Source organism: Colias philodice, chromosome 5 (assembly GCF_061535455.1).
Source record: "Colias philodice isolate Cphi_HAF_F1 chromosome 5, ilColPhil1 Martin Lab GWU primary, whole genome shotgun sequence".
In the NCBI taxonomy this organism is placed as follows: Eukaryota; Metazoa; Arthropoda; class Insecta; order Lepidoptera; family Pieridae; genus Colias; species Colias philodice.
Genome location: NC_143090.1, coordinates 5,759,697 through 5,779,824, shown reverse-complemented (window position 1 = coordinate 5,779,824; position 20,128 = coordinate 5,759,697). Strand labels below are relative to the sequence as shown.

General features: G+C 34.3%; 2 protein-coding genes across 3 annotated transcripts in view; one reads left to right on the top strand and one right to left on the bottom strand.

The window, feature by feature from the left end:
- neo (ZP and PAN domain-containing protein neyo) overlaps positions 1 to 10,558 on the top strand; it is a 44,043-nt gene extending 33,485 nt beyond the window's left edge. The window contains exons 3-11 of the mRNA XM_089695583.1: positions 4,242 to 4,660; positions 4,737 to 4,897; positions 5,119 to 5,320; positions 7,807 to 7,901; positions 8,005 to 8,246; positions 8,326 to 8,570; positions 8,660 to 8,909; positions 8,992 to 9,162; positions 9,249 to 10,558. Coding sequence (XP_089551709.1) covers positions 4,242 to 4,660; positions 4,737 to 4,897; positions 5,119 to 5,320; positions 7,807 to 7,901; positions 8,005 to 8,246; positions 8,326 to 8,570; positions 8,660 to 8,909; positions 8,992 to 9,162; positions 9,249 to 9,749 — 2,286 coding nt within the window. The 3' untranslated portion in view covers positions 9,750 to 10,558. The remainder of the gene's footprint in view (positions 1 to 4,241; positions 4,661 to 4,736; positions 4,898 to 5,118; positions 5,321 to 7,806; positions 7,902 to 8,004; positions 8,247 to 8,325; positions 8,571 to 8,659; positions 8,910 to 8,991; positions 9,163 to 9,248) is intronic.
- The window catches only part of Atg16 (Autophagy-related 16), a 134,209-nt gene that overhangs the window by 106,396 nt on the left and 7,685 nt on the right, over positions 1 to 20,128 (bottom strand). The window lies entirely within an intron of this gene.

The following is a 20,128-nucleotide window of genomic DNA, read 5'->3' as shown; positions in this document are numbered from 1 at the left end:
GTCGTTATAACGTCTGTCTCGGATAATCAAAGGGCAGAAAAAAAACGTAATTGTACAAAACATAAAAGCAGCTGCAAAAATAAAAACAAATTGTGATGTCGCAGTCGATAATGCACCAAGCGACCACAAGACTGGAACATTCATCACGAGTTCATTTTACATTTTCTATTATGAAACTTTGTTACGTTGCGGTCAATCTATGTAATACGAACTATGAAGCACCGGTCAAACAAGTGCAAAGAAAACGAATAGGTTAATCGGCGTGAGTGAATTCAAAGAAAGCGACACAGAAGACGGATGCACTGTGCACCGAAAACCTAGTTTCTATTATGGCCGCCATGAACAATACGAAATTATAGCACTTAGAATCTACTACTTGAATGAGTAAGCGGGATTAATCGCGGAGAAAACAAGACAGGTTTTTACGGTGGTCATTTGTGATTGTAGGTAGGTACACTTTGTGTTGTACTGGTCGTTAGTAGAAAAATTGGCCGTAACCTTTCGACTCTATTGATAATAGAGTTAGAATTGCGATACACTGTTGTTAAATTGCATGCACGAGAGCTTTCGTCGATAATCGTTAAATATTTAATTGTGTTAACGCTTTTTAAAAGTTAACAACATAATGGATAAAGTCTTTATGCGAAATTAATGATTTTTACCGTTTCCAATTTACTATAATAAAAAGGGTGCTGATATTTACTTTACAATGTAACACCGGGACATAAATCCACTGATCGTTTACAAGACATATTAGAGAGCCATGTTAGTTGTTTCAGCTTATCTTAATTGAACAGTTTAAATTAATCGTGCGAGTCGAACCACGTAGGCGGTAGCAGGCGATAGTGATACATTGATCAGGAAAGGAGAAATCGCGATGGAGTTCATAAAGCGTCTTAAGCCGGCATCTAAGCGACCCGTGATGCCGTGATCAACCCACTGACCCGACCAGAGATTATCGAGGGTAAACATGCTACAGACGTTTCTTATGATCATTAAATTACCAAGCATGCGCGGTATTTATAACATATTCATTATGCATAAGCTTCTTAGGGTAATGAGGCGACTTATCATGACATACGACAGAGAAAACGGAGATTATAGAGTAAACGGTTGGTATATTTTATACACGGTATTTTAAATAACATCGAAGGATCGAGAACATAATTAAAGCTTATGAAATCTGGAATTTTGAGTGCTTAAAATATTTGATACCTTTAAATAGGTAATTCCACAAAATAATATGACAACTATTAAAATACTACACATTTAAAATCTTATAAGTTAAATCTGTTTATTATGTCTTACATCTGTCTTCGGCAATTCAAACATTATAAAGGCGGGAACTCACAATTCCATTATGTCAGCGCAACAAAGTTTCATTCAATGTAAATAAGTTAGACATTGCTACTGTTGATGTAAATGGTTATATTTAGACACGCCTAGTTTATCACGTGAATTAAGCCGTACAAATGTCGGCGATGCAATCTGTAAAGCAAATATTAATAACCCGTTTAGTTATACTAATAAAGTTGGTTTAATTTCGAGCACAGATTTATGTTAAATATGTTTTGCTACTGTTATAGTCGTAGTAAATGCTTCGAGCGATTTTCTAGATTATCCATAATAGTAGATTGAAGTTATTATTCCTCAAGTAATAAACATGCCAGATCACACTTTTAATAATTAGGCATAGGTATGCTCCTCGAAACGACAGCTTAAACTACTTAAACTGCAACACATCCGGAACATAAAATATTCGATTCCCATAAACTAAACTAGATTACAACAAATTGGCACACACAAAATGAGGTCTTTAAAGGTCTACGAGCAAGAAATCACAGCCGATATCCATAGTGTGCCAACCAGTACAAGTATGGTGAAACGTAAATAGCAGGTTGGAGGCATCCGCCTCATTGAATGCGCTGACCCCATCTGATCACGGCTCGGGGCTAGCACACATTCGCAAGTGATATCCGACATAGGAATACAATAGCTCTGGTAAAAACCCTTTAAGGGTCTCTCTAATAGACGTTAGATAGCTTGCAAGCCTTACTATAATTTCTGTTATTGAATACAAATACATATAAATTACCAGTTTTGCTCGCGGCGACCACGGTTCATGTATTTGCGTGGGCTTGTATGAAGTATCTCTAATTTTATGAGACAGCGCCGAAAATACCACTCGGCCGTCGACCGCCTTCCAAAATTGGAATTGTTCGAATTTTAGTTGAATTACCAATTGACTAAATTCGGAACATGTGATAAAATTAAAGCTAATATTTAATTTCATAAATGATTTCAACTTATAGCTTGATTACCTACATATTAAAGCTAAAAATAGAAATATGGATTACTACATTTGATGTTTTATGAAGTGTAAGTTATATAACGATAAATAGAGGAGCGCTCCTGATTCAAGTAAATACCTCGGGTGCGTCAATCGTGTTTCATCGTTTAAGCCCACACCATGTCTAACTGAAATGTACAATATTGCTCTCATAAAGCAATCTTCATAGCAGTCACGGGTTATGTGGAAATAGGGCAAACAATCATGTTTTTACTATGTTTTGCATCTACAGTAATTCCGTTGAATGCCATAATGCCACCCACTTCTACAGGGGCGTTAAGTTTATTATTATTAACGTTATTGCAACCTATTTATCAGCCATTTTTATTTTTCTAATAAAATGAGATATATTGCAAACATGAACCCGTTATACGAGACACTTATACAAGTGTTTATTGCTGCGATGAATAATTTTCTAACGGAGTGTTGTATATAAATTAAATTTATACTAGTAATTAAACGCCATTAGAATACTAAAAATAAATGCTGCTTTAGCAAAAAGTTTTTTATGTAGAAATCCGTAGATGGCTCGAGACACGCGAGGTATCGACAGGCTCTCGAACTCGATAAGTGCCATCAATCAACTATTAATTTACATTTAGATGACAATTGCGATGACTGTTGACTTAACGTTTATCTTTTATTATATCCTTATAATTTATTTGCGTATCACTTACAATAATTATTATTTCAGTACAAAGTACCTCAACAAAATAAATACATATATTTCAATATAAGTAAGTATGTATAATAATACCGCTACTTTTTAGTAACTTAAGTAGAAGCTCGTTATTGGTAGTCAACAATGAATACAATGAAATCGATTTATCGAGCATGTTACAAAAACTGCATTTTTTGTGTCGTTGAAGGCATTTTAACTCACTTGTAATTCAATTTCGGCAAAATTCGAGTCCTACATTTTTTAGAAGTAAAAGTTCAGGTCAAAATTTAATGATCTGTGAATTAATATAACTACATTTTTTTTCTATAAAATGTATTATCACTTATTTTGAGGGCAGAGACACGCTATATAAGAGCAATAGAAAAAAAAAATGGCAATAGTGAATACACGATTGTACACGTTTCCTATTCCTATCCAGAGTAGTTACTCAGTTGAGTCAGTAGTAATTAGTCGGTAATGATAGATACAATCAATGCCATTTTATCCAATTAAATGTGCAATCTCCTATCCATTGTCAAGAACATATAGGATTTTTTTATAATCCAATACCGTTGACCATGGAGTGGACGACACTTAAATAAGAACCGTTACTACATTGTGCGAAGAGCGTGAGCGTAACCTAACAGCACCCGTATATTCGATCTTCACAAAAAACTGCTCTAATAAGCTCTTCACAATTTTCAACTAATGGGTTATTGCTTTTTTGGATTGACTCTTGAGCAAATTACCATTCAAACGAATGATAATTAAAACAATCACACGAAACAAACAATCTAGGCCACTTATTATAGATATTCTAATTAATTATCGTATGTGAAAGCTTACGCCCGTTATTTAATGTACAGTTAACTCCTTTCGGATGTTATAAAATAATATGTAATTTGAGCATTTTGCAGTTACGGAGGCGAATTTAACAATTACGGCGCATTTCAGCTCTAATTACTTTTAAAGACGATTATAAAGTTAACGCCCTCTGATTGGGATCGTAATTGTTTTACGTTCATTCTCACAGTTAAGGCCGGGATAGAGAATAAATAAATGTATCTTAATTAGACTAAACAACAATTCTGAGAAAAAAGTCCATACAAAAAGCTCATCAGTATGTGCAGAATTTAAATTAAGATTTGTGTCATAAAATTGGAACTAATCCTTATCATAGAAGTGATTAAATTTTATTGAGGATTAACGTATTTTTTACACTTGTTACAGATGTTGCCACGGCGTGTGACCAGCGGAACAATGCGGATTTTCTTTAGTTTAGCGATTCTAGTGTGCGCCGTCGCGGCACAAAAAAAGTTTGAAGGAACTTTGAGAACGGCGGCCGATGCTCCACCTCAAGACAATCTCGCCGTAGAATCAGAATCTCCCGAACCCTCGGTTGTAGAAGCCCCGCAAGAATACAAGAGTCCAGCTGCTCCACCTCCCGAAAAGCCTGAAGACGAACTCGAAGAAGCCGATGAACCACAAGAACCTCAAGAGCAACCAGAACCACAAGAACCTGCTCCAGTGCCAGAGACGGCTGCTGGTATCCCACCCTCTGCACCAAGTGGAATCTCTGCTCCATCAGCTCCTGCAAATTCATTGGAAGAATGCGATTCTGAAATGATTGGATTTGAACTAGTCACTGGGTAAATTGACTATTCTTAAATGGGAATACTATTAAAAATGTATACTAGATTGCTAAATGTATTTTTTCGTGGACAGGTACGTTTTCTCAGCACCATCACACATTCTGGATGACATCCCCGGTACTCTTATGTTAACCGATTGCTTGGAGCAATGCCAGTCAAACGACACGTGTCGCGCAGTGAACTACGAAACTGGCTTGTGTGTGCTTTTTAGCTCTGATGCAGACCAATTACCCGGTAATGATCCATATTAAATATGAATATAATAACCACTTTTAAATATTAACACAAAATGATGTGAATTTGTAAACTTTTCAAATTGGTGTTATTGATTTTCTTGCCTACAAGAAAATAATTGACTAAATTCTACACGAAACCGTTAATGTATGTATTTAAGACGCTGAATCATGATATTTATATTTTTTTAAATTATGTAATTTCACCTTTTTCTGTTTTAGGAGCATTAACCAAGTCCCAATTTCCCGTATTTACAATCTACGCTCAAAAATCATGTATGGGTGTGAGACCATGCGAGCGCGCCTGGTGCTTTGATCGTGTACGCGGCTACCATCTAAAGGGAAAAGGCAAGAAGACACACACCGTCAGTTCAAGACAAATGTGCCTCGACCTTTGCCTGGGCGAAAATGAATTCATTTGCAGGTAATTTCAATTTATTACCTACTATTTTCCATACACCAAACATAGTAAAAAAATATATATAGAAGAGGTAGGTAAATAATGCTAGTGTAAAATCGATCTTATTGATATTATTGATATTTCTCATGGGAAATTGTTTAAATGCTTTAAATGCCCCGTTAAGATCATAATATAGCAATATCATTGGATTCTTGTGAAAGGAAGTGAGAATAATTTTCCCCTCTTTTCTTGGATCACAATCCTATACAAAAGGTCATAACATCTTCATTGAAATACTGTTACTTATTTGTATTCCCTTCAACGAGGAAGTGAAAATATTTGGATTCTGCGAATAAGTAAGATTTATATTGTGTTGTTTCTGAAGCGGATTCAATTCAATAAGCCAGAAACCGTTTCCTTGCTATTATTGTGGTTATAGTGATAAATTGGAATATTGCTACATGCCTATGTTATGGTTAGATTCAGATTTTATTATTATAAAGATTTGTTTACTGATAGTAATTTAGTAGGTGTAACATACATTAAAAGTATACTCATACATTTTAAAGAAGTTAAATATTTACTCAGAACCAGTCGATCTGCATTCGTTAATTAATCTCTGTGCAGTGAATGTAGTTTACTTTGCATATTTTACTTTTAATTAATTGACGCTATATTTCTATTAATAAATCGTAGTAGATTCTGCATTAAACCGTTATTGGTACAAGAAAATATAACATTAAAGATGTTTATGTAGTAATATTTGCTATGTTGATTTATAATGTATCGTAACAAACTCTAAGTTCTTTTTGCTCTGTAATTCGTTATAACTGATAAGCATATTTAATCTCCATGCATTCCTGATGGGGGTTCCATGAAGAAATATATTCCTTATTTCTAGCCTTTCAAGTTATCTAGCTATTGCGTGTTTCTAATTAAATACTGCCCTTATTTCATTTTTAATGAGAGTATTGATGTAATGCTTTGATTAAAATTATACAAGTAACAAGTAAATGAGTGAATGTATTTATTAGATATATCGCTATATAATGGCAAAACACATGATCACAATCAAGTACACCCATAAATCTGTTTTACGAGCACGCTACCATGTCCCTAGTTTATTTTAGTTTTAAAGCAACCAAGATCATCGGAAATCTTATTACCCCACTTAACTGGTCGTTTGATACCAATAAAATTTGCTCATCTGAGTTTTATAAGGAGAAACTGCGGATTTTATAGTGATCATTTACTTAAAGGAAATGCTTTAAAGCGCAAATACTAGGAAATGCTTTAGACCGAATGCGAGATAATAAATAGAATTACTGTTATTCATCAATTAACTAATTAGTGTTTGGTTTAAAATATAATTACAAAACTAAATCCCATTTAAAACATTGCTACTATTTTAAAGTGCACAATAGGCAATATAGCATATCTACGATTTTATCGAACGTATTAAATTATGGTTGCGCAATTTTGTTAGACAGGTGTATCTTGAATAGAATTTTAACTCTATTGAGTCAAGCAGCGAACTGCAGGGCGGAGCTCATCGCGATTTGACAGTCACGACAAATATTCGTTTTCGCGGGCGCGGAGGCTTCGCGCCTCAGTGTGGGAGAGGACTGCCCTATCGCTTCCTACTTTCACAATACAATAAGCGATAAACTGAACTCTCCTCTTTAACTTATTGAAAGACCTACATCTCATCATGAGAATTTATGCTCTGAATTCATAAATGCCAACCCTCTGTTCTATCACGTCTATTTATTTGAACTTAAGAATCTTGCAACTAACATTTCTATGTTATCATGTTATAGTATGTATTGAATAAAGTAACTACAAATTTACTTCGCTGCTAAAAGTTTTCAAGCGCTGGATGGGAAAAAACTAAGCTTTTTATTTTTAAAGTTAATCACGTTCAAGTGGAGAAGATAAAGCGTGTGTTTGAGACGATCCTTTATAAGGATGTATTGGCACAGGTTAGTGCGAGGGTCACGCGATAAAGATCGATTGTAAATCAAGAGAAAATATTGATACAGATGAACAAAGATAATATTGTCCTTGTGCGGGTGGTCACTATAAAGTAATAAAGGCCAAAGAGGTCACAGTTACATAAGTTACATCGTGAAGCAACTTGTAATAAAACCAGTTCATATGTATCTGAATCGTTCCTTACATGATAAACTGCTAGTAGTATGATTAACTGACATTCGATTTGAATTTTAACAACGCTTAGTTACAAACATGCCGTAGCTTTTTCTAATGCTTGAAGAAATGTTAAAAGGTTTTCCATTATACAATTACCTTTTTGTTGCTATAGCTTATTGAATTTAATTATCGCATTTCCGTGTCTTATAAGCCTACCTCATAATCCACATCTATAGATAAAGACGATTTAAGTATAAGAGCGTAAAAGGTGTCACTGGATGAGGTTAAGTCTGAGAAAGTTCACACGGCGAAACAAAAAGAATAGAACGCCTTTTATAGCACGTATTACTTCGTTACAGATCGGCGAACTATAACAACAAAACAGGCGAGTGCGTTCTATCAAATATGGATCGTATTACTCTCGGAGGCACCAACGCTTTTCAACCGAATGAAGGTGCGTACTTAATGAAGTGTGGTTCAATATTTTTTACATTATAATATAAAAATAAATATAAATTTATAGATAAAATTTCAAAATAAATATTATTTTTACACAGATACCGATTACTTAGAAAACAACTGCGTTGAGGAGCCAACTAAACTGTGCGAGTTCAAAAAGATGAATGGACGTATTCTCAAGACTGTCGACTCTGTATATCAAGACGTGCAAACAATAGAAGAATGTCGTGAGCTGTGTTTGAATTCACCCTTCCGTTGCCATTCATACGATCATGGTGATACTGGCGATCACGTGTGCCGATTATCTCATCACTCTAAAGCTACTCTTGCTGACATCCAGGTTTGTAAATACAAAATTGACTAGTTACATCTTAGGCATCATTAAAATGATGGTAATTAATGTCTTTATTATCCCACAGGATCCCTATTTGGAAGTACCCGAGGCAGCCACATACGAATTATCTTCCTGCTATAACGTATCCATTGATTGCCGTGCTGGTGATATGGTTGCCAAAATTCAAACGTCTAAACTGTTCGACGGCAAGATATACGCTAAAGGAAGTCCAAACTCTTGTGTCGTGGATGTTAAACAAAGTTTGGAATTCGAATTGCATATGGGTTACAATAACATCGAGTGCAATGTTAAGCAAAACGGTCTTGGCAGGTAATTAACTTAAAAAATCTTTAATACTTGTTTTTTCATTATACATGAGTTAAATATCGGTAGGATTAATGTCGATTATTTTGTTGCAGGTATTTAAATGACGTAGTAATCCAGCATCACGACACGATCGTCACCTCTTCTGATCTCGGATTAGCTGTGACTTGTCAGTATGATTTGACAAATAAAACCGTTGCAAATGAAGTCGATCTCGGAATTCAAGGAGACATTAAGACTGGTCTATCTGAGGAGGTCATTGTTGAGTCACCGAATGTAGCGATGAAAATTACCGATAGAAGTGGTGATGATACCATTGCGTCTGCTGAAGTCGGTGATCCCTTGGTAATTATTTTTAAAATATATTATGAAAAAACATTTATATATGAATTGATAACATTATATTAATAACTTTATATAATTTTAGGCTCTCAAATTTGAAATCATGGATCCGAATTCACCATTCGAAATCTTCGTTCGTGAGCTTGTCGCTATGGATGGCGTTGACTCAAGTGAAATCACACTCATTGACAGCGACGGTTGCCCCACTGATCATTTCATTATGGGACCACTGTTTAAATCAACTGCAAGTGGAAAGGTACCTTATTTAGATAGTGTTCATCATTTATTTTCACATTATTATTTCTTCGTTACTGGAAAATCATATATTGTTTTTGTTTACAGATTCTTCTATCGAACTTCGATGCCTTCAAGTTCCCATCATCAGAAGTTGTCCAATTCCGTGCCTTGGTAACACCGTGTATGCCGAAATGTGAACCTGTTCAATGTGACGGTGGACCGAATGAGTTGAGATCAGTCATGTCATACGGCCGTAGGAAGAGACGTTCTACCCCTGCTGCGCCCACTGATAATATGCTCCTTGTACAAACAATTCAAATAACAGACAAATTCGGTTTCGACAAACAACGCGCTAAGAACGTAACTGAAGATTCTGTCTATGTTCGCGAAACTGACGTAACATGCGTCAATGCTGCTGGAGCCATGTTAGCAGCTGCCGCTTTTATTGCAGCACAACTAGTCGTACTGGCTGCATGGACATGCAGTTGGCAACGGAGACGTGCGGCTGCCAAAGCAGCAGAATTATTGCCAGGCCCCAACGCTCCCTCATCTCTTTGCAAAGTTTATGATGCTAGTTTTTCCCGAGCGCACCAGAGGCACTTCTGAATAGATTTAAGAATGTCGACGTAACGAACGTTTGCAATAGTAGTATATTTCGTAGTTTAAATACCCCCGTCGAGTCTTGGCTCTAAAAGTGTAATCTTTTAATGAGCGGAGGACTTTGATAGCGGTTCTTAATGGTAGTGCATTTCCGCTTTCTATGTCATTTCGAATATAGCCACGGATTTGCACGACACAGAGACGGGGACGATCACTTAAGCGTTAGTGATTGATGATGAATGAAAGACGTGACGTATTGCATGATTGTTTGCGTGTATGACGTGAGTGTGTACGCTTGCTTGTCCCCGTCTCTGCGGTCGGAAGCGGGACAATGGTCGTAGTCGTTATCGAGATTATGTCGCTCATTTGTTCACTTTACGTGCGAACGTCCTCGCGGATGATCGATTAACGTATTGTACCATATTTTTCAAAGTAGAGTAAGAGTGACCTAACAATAGTTTTAAGTCGAGAATAACATTTCTGTACCTTTTAAGTAGATAAATCAATGATGCGACCAAGTCAAGAAACGATGTATAGACAATCGTTCCGAAATCGTAATTTATTCAACCTAGGAATAGTTTCTTTTTTACGTAATTTATGATCGATTTCGAATTATACCTATAGTATACATCGTAATATAAATGAATAGTTGCTTATAAAAACATGTGCTATTTTTATATTATAGTAAACCGAGAGTATTTTATGGACATAGTGCCTTATTAAGAATTTGTTTAAAAATTTAAATAAGTACCAACATCAACCATCCAAAATTGTCGAATTACCTACAGTGAAATAAAAATTATAAAATATAACAACCATGTTTTATTTTTACTTAACACGTACCAGAACTATCTGAAGCATGAAATCCTTTTTAGTAATTCAATATTTATCTGATAGAAAATCAATAAATCACATAATTTTTTATTAATTTCATTAGATGAATGAATATATTCTGAGTTTCTTATTGATAGTATTAAACATCGTTACAAACAAAATTCAGAAACCTATATTAACTCACAACCTCACAACAAACCAGGGCCTTACAAAAAATATAAAAAATACATACATATTTTAATCATTCAATGTAAGCGTAGTGTAATGAATTATTTTTTAATGCAATAGTGGGTTATTTGTTGGAGAGACGAAAATATTATATTAAAAATTGCATCTCAGACAATTGTTTTATTGTAAAAAAATAAAATAAAAATGGTTTTGTACGAAACTAAGAACATTGGAAAAAGCAAGTATTGCTGCGATGAGTGCAGTTAGCGGATATCACTAGCAAAGTTTTAATAAGTTATTTTAAAGAAATAGATGTGAATTTTAAAAGTAGGTAACTATGCATTTTAAATTATATTATATTATAAAAACATAATCCTAAAAGATTAAATTTTTAATCTACGTTTTTTTCTTGATGACACAAATATTTTACAACATCTTACAAAAAAACAATTTCATATTTAGATTTCCTCAGATAAGACACGTGCAATTGAGTCTTGCACAAAATTCTTGTTTTCAAAAGAATGTGATAACAAGCTCGAAAGCGGTCAAGCAATTTGACAAGTTCGCGATAGACGCATCTACGAGATCAAATCTAAGTTTACTTTTATGGTTGCCACTCTATTTCTTTAAATAAAAATTTATATCAAGCTCTGCTGAAGTTAATAAATTATGTAAGTGAATTAATATTAGAACGCTATTCACATTTTTCTTTCACAAATTTGCCAAAGAGGACACTTACAGTAAATTCCAGAAAAATTAATTAATTGGTTGCTAAAACAAAACCGAGCACTCTATTCACAATATTATTTATATTTTATGAAATTCTAACAAAGAAAACATTAAATGCCCTAAGTCCAATCCTTTTTTGCATCATTGAGTAGACTTCCTCAAAGTCTTAAATAATAATTTATTAGGTTTTAGACCTTTGCTAAATTATTATTATGTATATCTAATCGCTATCCATTTCCACAATTTCTTACATTTCAAATGTACAAAAATAATCGAAAACATCACTTAGCAGCCCTGCGTACGTGAAACAATCACGTGTGTAGGGGCACACCTCGTCGGCATTCGTGCTTGCGATAAGATCAGTCGGCACGCGACCGCCGACACGTGTCGCGAGAGATCCATTAAAGCTCATGATGCAGAGCTTGCATACACCGACCATACCTCATAATGTTCTGCATTCTTCACTACATAGTATAAAACAAAGTCGCTTTGTCCCTATGTCCCTATGAATGCTTAAATCTTTAAAACTACGCCACGGATTTTGAAGCAGTTTTTTTAGTAGATAGAGTGGTTCTCGAGGAAGGTTTGAGTATGTATATTATAATTTATTAGGTTTCAGACAAAGCGGGCGAAGCCGCAGGCAGGAAGCTAGACCTTATCTTTCTATATTTAACTATCCAACATCAAATGATAAGACCCAGCAGGAATTAACAAATTACTCTTGGTATTAATTAAGCTTTCTCGGTGAAGCATGAACTCTTGTTATAAAATGTCTCCCGATAATATTAAGAATGTTATATTTAAAGCTAAAAAGAAATTATATGTAAATTATGAAATGATCTAGGCATATTCTAAGTATTCTTAGATCTTTTTATAATTTCCTATTAACGTTAAAAAGAAAATAATTATCAGGTAGTGTAAATGCCAGCATCATAATAACGCAAGACTAGTGTATCTATGGAATTCTCATTCTCAAAACATTTTATATTTATTTTCTGATTCTAAAACATCTATAAATTAATAATCTAAAGCTTAGTGTATAACAGTTATTTAAAATTAAGAAAAAGATTTCATGTTTAGAAAAGTACATACAGAGCTTCAATAAATCTCAAATCAAAGGAAAAAATAATGCATAAAGTATATTTTGAACATATGAAAACCTCCTTGATGTAGAAATAAAAACAAAGTCAACTTATTTTAACCATTCAATTATTACCAACGCGCATATACAAAACGAATAGCTTTAAATATATGTAATAAAGGTATAATTTATACTGCTCCATTGTATGGAGCGGATGGTGTAATGGAGCTTACAACAATAGCGTATAAGTCCTTACAACTGTGCAATTAAATATCACAAGCAAAGCCCAGTGTAGTAACCATAACCAATAACAATAAAACATAAAACTGCATTCAAAATTACATGAACGATGAAGATGTCCATAAAACATGAAATATTTATGAAATTATAGACAGAGGGGCTTTAAATAAACGAGAGACGAAGAAAGAAATAAAACCGGCCAAGTGCGAGTCGGGCTCGCGCACAAAGGGTTCCGTAGCAGCAAATATAATAAATTACAGTTAAATCAACCTATCTCAAAAACTATAAGAGATACTTTGATCAAACCAAAAATCGTTGAAAGAGTTAATTAGCATGCATCACCTCTATTTTTTTTAGAATTTTATACCCCGTAGTTATAAAAATAGAGGGGGGGGGACATACTTTTTACGACTTTGAGAGCTGATATCTCAAAAACCGTTCACTTTAAGAAAAATGTTTTTTAGAAAACTTTATATCATTTTAAAAGACCTTTCCATTGATACCCCACACGGGTATGTACATCGAAAAAAAAAATTTCATCCCTCAGTTACATGTATGGGGGGCCCCACCCCCAATTCTTTTTTTTACTATTTAGTGTCATATTTTTGTAGCGGTTCATACAACACATATTCCCATCAAATTTCATCACTGTAGTACTTATAGTTTCCGAGTAAATCGGCTGTGACAGACGGACAGACGGACAGACGGACAGACGGACATGACGAAACTATAAGGGTTCCGTTTTTGCCATTTTGGCTACGGAACCCTAAAAAAAGCTCTCGAAACGATCCTGTCAGTCAGACCATCATGAAATGTCAGATTACCGACGGCATACACAATCTTAAAACATTATAATTCAGAAGATTACCAAATAAGGATTTCTAGAATGTGCTCTACGACGTCCTTGAGCACCAACGCGGTCGTGAACATTATTGAATTTTATCAAAACCAACCATTTTGATATATTCTTCCGATTCCATTCAATAAATAATTAGATTATATCTAACGACCGGCGTATCGGATTAGATGAAATATTACAACCAGCTTGGTACTAATAAAATGAGGAACGAGATTACATACGTTATTTCAATGGGACTAGCTAAGGCCTAAGAGCATGTCCTGTTCAGCATATTATTATAGCATAACGTTTTCCAATTACGTCGCATTTATTTTATGTTGAGGATATTTATTAACATTTTCATAGTTTTCTTTATATCAATGATTATAAGGAATGCGTAAGTGGAACATAAACCTGAGCATTTTCACCACAGGGTTCCGAATCGTTTAGAGATTTTATTTGACATTATATGGAAAGTTATCATCGAGAAGTTAATAACTTAAAATATATTTTTATAGTTATCGGATAGATAATAGACCAATTTTGATGAAAAAATGGGCTATGAGTTGTAATTTCATTACCTATATAAATGGTATTAGATAAGCTTTAGTACCCCCGTCCGATTGGGCCTTTCCGGCCTCCTCCACTCAAGCGACAGCCCAAGCGGAGGTTCGAGATCCCCGTCAAGGGGGGACGCCCTTGAGCATGTCGATACCAGGGTGAACCTTCAGTTCACCCCCGCGTCCGCGTTAAAATGTAGTAGTCCTTCTGGCTAACATTGAGAATCACCACACACAAAAAAAAAGCTTTAGTACCATTATTGTATCATATGTATGCAATACAGTTAATAATTTCGTTCTTACAGTTCCTACAAAGTTTTACTTATAATATGATAGGGTTACATAAAGTTTGTTCAATCGATTTTGGTTTTTATTTCATATATTTGTCCCTTTCCTACAAAAATAACAAAAAAAAAACAACCTGAAGGTGAAACTTTTAATATATCCACTTATTTTACTGTGAAATATTTCCTAAAAGAGGTAACTTTTTGACGAACCCAACTGTATCTATGAATAAAGATATAACATTATGATAAAATAATAGAAAGGTACAAGAAATTATAACTACATTATGTTAAAAATGTTATATGAATAATTTTATGAGATAGGCTTTCATAGCAAAAATTATGTTTAAACATAGTCACTTTGCGTGAGTAAGAGCTTAAAATAAAAGCTGTGTTTATGAAACGCAATGATGCGCAAATAGCTTTTATCTCTACGCAAGCTTTTATCTTTAGCTCTACGCAAAATGGGATGTTTTGACCGTTCGTCAACTCTTTGTTCTTCATACCATTCTCAGACAACACAGTTTACTGATATATGACTCTCAAAAATTAAAAACAAAGCGTCGATTAGATAGAGTTTGTGATCAATATACACCCAATACATCATTCACTCGTCGTTTCTTTTGCTTTCAAGGTAGTTATTTGTATAATAAGTTAAATGGTAAATTGTCTATTTATTCATTGTCTACAGGTGCTTGCAAATCAAAAACTTTAACATGGCTAAAAAGTCTCGATTATGAATCTACTGAGAATTTAATACGCTACGTAAAACTATAGTAAATTTTATTATATACATAAAACACACACACACACACACACACACACACATACATACACATACACACACACTCGCTCATATACTCTACAATATAGGTACCAAATCTATTCTTGTATAAATTGTTCACTTTTTTTTATCTTTTGTAAAATGTTAAATTTTTATCTAACATTTAAGATATTTTATTTCCCCTTTTGTTTCTCTTTTGTACTATATTTTGTACCTCTAAACGGTTTATTTCATGTTTTTAATATTATGTTACTAAGCAAATATTAAGCGGTTCGACTGGGTGAGTGCCTGGCGATCTGCATTACAGGCTTTTGCCTATCGCAGACACCAGTCCTCTCCAATTTATACTATGTAATACTATGTAACTGTAATTGTAAGTTTTTGAGGAAAAATAAATAAATATATTATTATTATTATAAAATAAATATATTATATTATTTTATGTAAATAAAAATGACTCTTTTAGAAATGTGTAATAGAAACTTAAAAAAATGTTATACATAGTTCAAATCAAGATATAGTTTCTTCTAGAGAGATCGTTTCGTAACATATATCAGTGAATGTGATTCAGTCTTTCAAATAAGAGATATTTGTTTCATGCATTTGCAAAGCTCAATGAAATGTAAATTGGTCAAGCCACTGCAAGTGATCGAAATCGCTTCGCTATAATATGATGTCTGCTAATTTATCAATATGGAAAACATCATGTCTTAACAAGAGAGAGTGCGTAGAAAACGAAAATACAATGAAAGCATAGTGAAAAGATGCTTTATGGCCGGGAACATGGACAATCGTGTTTATCAAAACAATTTCATTGTTTAACCGCATGACTTTGCATAATCGAATGCGAAACATTTATCATCGTGTTCAACTGTCATTTTAGATGTTACTTATTCAGACTACAGGTAGGTAAATCAAAGAGATGCGGTATTTGGTAGTACTTTTAGTTTCAAAACGATGCTATTGTTGTGGTAAATACGTGGCTCTTTAACTTTTCAATATGAACTAGCACACACTTTCTCCGGGAAGAAAAATGAGGTCGCACATAATGGCCGTGGACAATACCCTTCATGACTTTTCTCGGTTTCTAATGTTTGAACCTCTGTTCTATTATAGAGGGAATTTATTCCATGCGATAGCATCTTATCAGCGATGGGACATCGATTTCTGCATTTATGTATTTTATTTGCTCGGCTAAAGTAAATGTTGGCATAAAGATACATAACTAAGGGCCGATTTTTCAATGCTTGGATAAAACTTATTCGTCGAATAATGTGTAGAACTACCATTTTAAAAACGTATTCTAATTGCCCGTATTTGACAGTTTACGTGACATTTTAATATTATCGTGTAATACTTTACTTTTAGATAAGTTTTATCCAAGCATTGAAAAATCGGCCCTAAATGAATTTATAAATGTTTTAAATTCTTTAAAAGTTTAATATTGGCACAACGGTACCGAATAACGTACATTTGAATAAATTTCACACATACCTTAAAAGCCACATAAAACGTTACATTATACATTCAGCCCGTTTAATTTCTTTCATCAGTTAAGAACACGGTGCAGTTCAATGGAATTAGCAGCGTCTGATTTTACTGTTTGATAGCCCGCTATCTCGTCATGATGAGAGGAATTCTCTCTGAAATTAACGTTCCAACATACAATGTACGAAGAGAAAACACAGAGCATTGGCAATGCAAGTCGGTAGCTAGGTAATGACAAAAATTGATAGTGGCAATGCCGAGGGCGAATCAACAAATCTGTTAGCAGATTGTAAATCACCACGGAATGTAGCGGCGTGGCTGTGCGTTCACGATGTACGATCGAATTTGGCTTATTATTATGGCGATTACTCGCTCTCGGTTACGGGAATTCGTTGTGTAATTTGTGTTTGCATCAGAATCATCCTGAGCGATCGTGGTCACGCAGACCCCGATGCGAAATCAAACACGGAAACTGTAATTTTATACACCTGGAATGGGCTTTCCTATGATGGTTTAACATAAAGCGTTTAGTGTGTACTATAATTCCTATAAGGTGAAAGTATTCAATACGATTGCTTAATCATTGTTATCAGGTAAATACCTGCCTCGATTTTAATCGACAACCACTACAAATATGTGAAAACATTTTATAAAATACAGTATTTACTTATCTCATCTAATTTAATTGTTACTTGTTTCTTCAGTACAATTACAGTTAATCATTAATCTGCAGTCATTTAACTGTCTTGTTGAGACTACAGGCTTTTAATTTAAACGTATAATCCCTACAATAAAAATGCATTGGCCTATTATTTTCTGTGAGCGCTTCCAGTTTTATAACTTCCTGTTAATTCTCTTAACGAATGGGCGGATCATGCTATTTGAAATAATAACCTTTAACTATCTATAGTTTTCCCGCGAAATTTTACGATCACGTGAGTCAGTGTCCACACAGTGGGTGGCTCCGGGTTCATTTGTCACGGTTATTGAACCGCATTATCATTTACTAGTGCTTGACTGACAGTTCCTTATTTGCAAAACGGGATTAAACAGGTAAGGCACAGCCGGGACAACCCGATCAATCACCCTAATACATATTGTAAACGTTGATACAATCGATTTGTTATTGAATCCAATTTGAATATTGTTTTCTATCGGACTTGAGTTTCACCGGCTCGGTGTACGATAACCGGCGTACGGTGACCGCTTAAATTAAGATATAAGAATTCGTGAATAATAAATATTGTTTATAATAGATGTAAGAATAACAATAATATAGAATAGAAGTGGGGTTGAATATTGTTGTGAAACGTCCGGAAGTGATCTTGCGGGTTCACGACGCGCCGACGCGCGCTAACAACCCGCTAATAGGGATCGTGCTCGTGACCCCGCCTCCCGTTCTAGACAATATCATCCTGACGTAATATTGCTCTTATTGTTATTCCGACGGAATCGCCAATCTTTTTTGTGGTTGCAATTTCGATACAGAATAACATTTTCGTTAAGAGAACTCCATCAAATTGAGCCATCATTTTGCGAAATCATAGACTCACATTAAATGGTCGAGATGTATGTAATAACGTAATTTGTTGTCAGCAAAAAATTGCCCGTGGGCGGATAAATGTAGTGTTTTCTAACAAACGGGTTAAATTGTATCCCGTACTTAGGCTATAATTATGAAAAAAGGTCAGTGTTGTAAAAATACTCAATTGCTTTATCCTGTATGGCTTTTAAAAGTCCTTATTCACTTCACTTATTCACTTAAACATCAACTAAATTACATATTAGTTAGACTTCAGACTTGGAAATGTAAAAATAAAGTTTTGGTTACAATAAAATGTTCAAGAATATTTTTTCCTAGAAACGTTTCGACCAATAATGTTAAGTACTGATAAAATCCGTAATTAAAATACAAAGCGTTAAGTATATAAGTGGTAAGTAGTAAATGAACTTCTTTGTAAGTAGCTTTACCTTATTATTGACGGCTTTGTAATGACTGGTTCAGAAAATTGTCTCACCCATAGAATAGATAAAATAGGTTAGAAGGACCTTGTGAGCGGGGTTACCCGCTGCTCATGTTATGCGCTTTTTCATATACATATGTACCCTAATAAATACATATTTTAGGACATTATTCACATACGGCACGATCTGATCCCATGCTAAGCTTAGCATGGGACAAGCGAAAACTTTTCGCTTGTGTTATGGAAACCAGATGGCTGATAAACGTACATACCTAATTTTAAATATATATTTATATAGATAACACCCAGAAACAGAGCAAATATTGATGTTCATCACACAAATATTTGCCCTGGGTGGGAATCGAATCCTCGACCTCGGAAGGCAGGGTCACTAGTCACTACCAACCAAGCTAACCGGGCGGTCAGTCAATATGTCAGCATATTATGTCAAAAATATGCATGTTCCCAAAAACAACGCAATGATAACCACCATTTTATAGTAAGCGACGATCGCGCAATGTAGAGCATTCATTGCAATTCAGTTACAATTGATTTAGTGGGGTTAAAATTTCCAGGGAGAAAAGCGGTGACACGCGTTCTATACAAATCAGGAACTATTTACATTCTAATCTCTCTTATCTTTTCTGCAGTATCAAACTCCTACTTTATTATGCAAACGTTATTTCTCGATTTCGAATAGATAAATCTTAAAATCGAGAAATACATTGGTAGTAAATATTTAACAAGCCGAATCTAATATGTAAGGATAATTTTTATTTAATACGTACACAAACACAAGCATTACCTACTCTTCAAATATAGGTATTGTGTGCTAATATTTTTTATAGAGATAGGTGTAAATAGTTCACACTTAATCCATTATAATAAATTTACGAGGTAAATAATGATAATAAAACAAACATATTAAGTAAGCATATTAAATTTTCTAGTGCTGGACTTCCATATGGATATTAATTAAGTGTCAAATCTCTAGAGAAATTTAATTGTGTTTTAACACGTAATTACATATTTATTAATTACAATAATAACAGGCGATAGATTTTTATCTTAGGCTTACCTTCGGTTTTGTTGCTACATTTTGCTCTTTGTATTTATTGCCTAAATTTTAAACCTCAAACGCAACACAATTCTTGAAAATCAAACAATCACATAAAAATCAAACACCAACTACATAATAAATAATAAATACGTTTCTTTTGAATTTTTTTGAAGTCGATTAAAAATTTTAAACCCCAAATGCAACACAATTCTAGAAAATCTAAGAATGAATCCCTCCAAAAAAAAAGTTCGCGCCAAAAATCGAGTAAAAAAAATTGGTTGTCTGTAAAGTCGGTTTACTGACGATAGTTGAACGTGACAACGTCCGATTGTTCTTCTTTGTCGCTCGTTCCGCG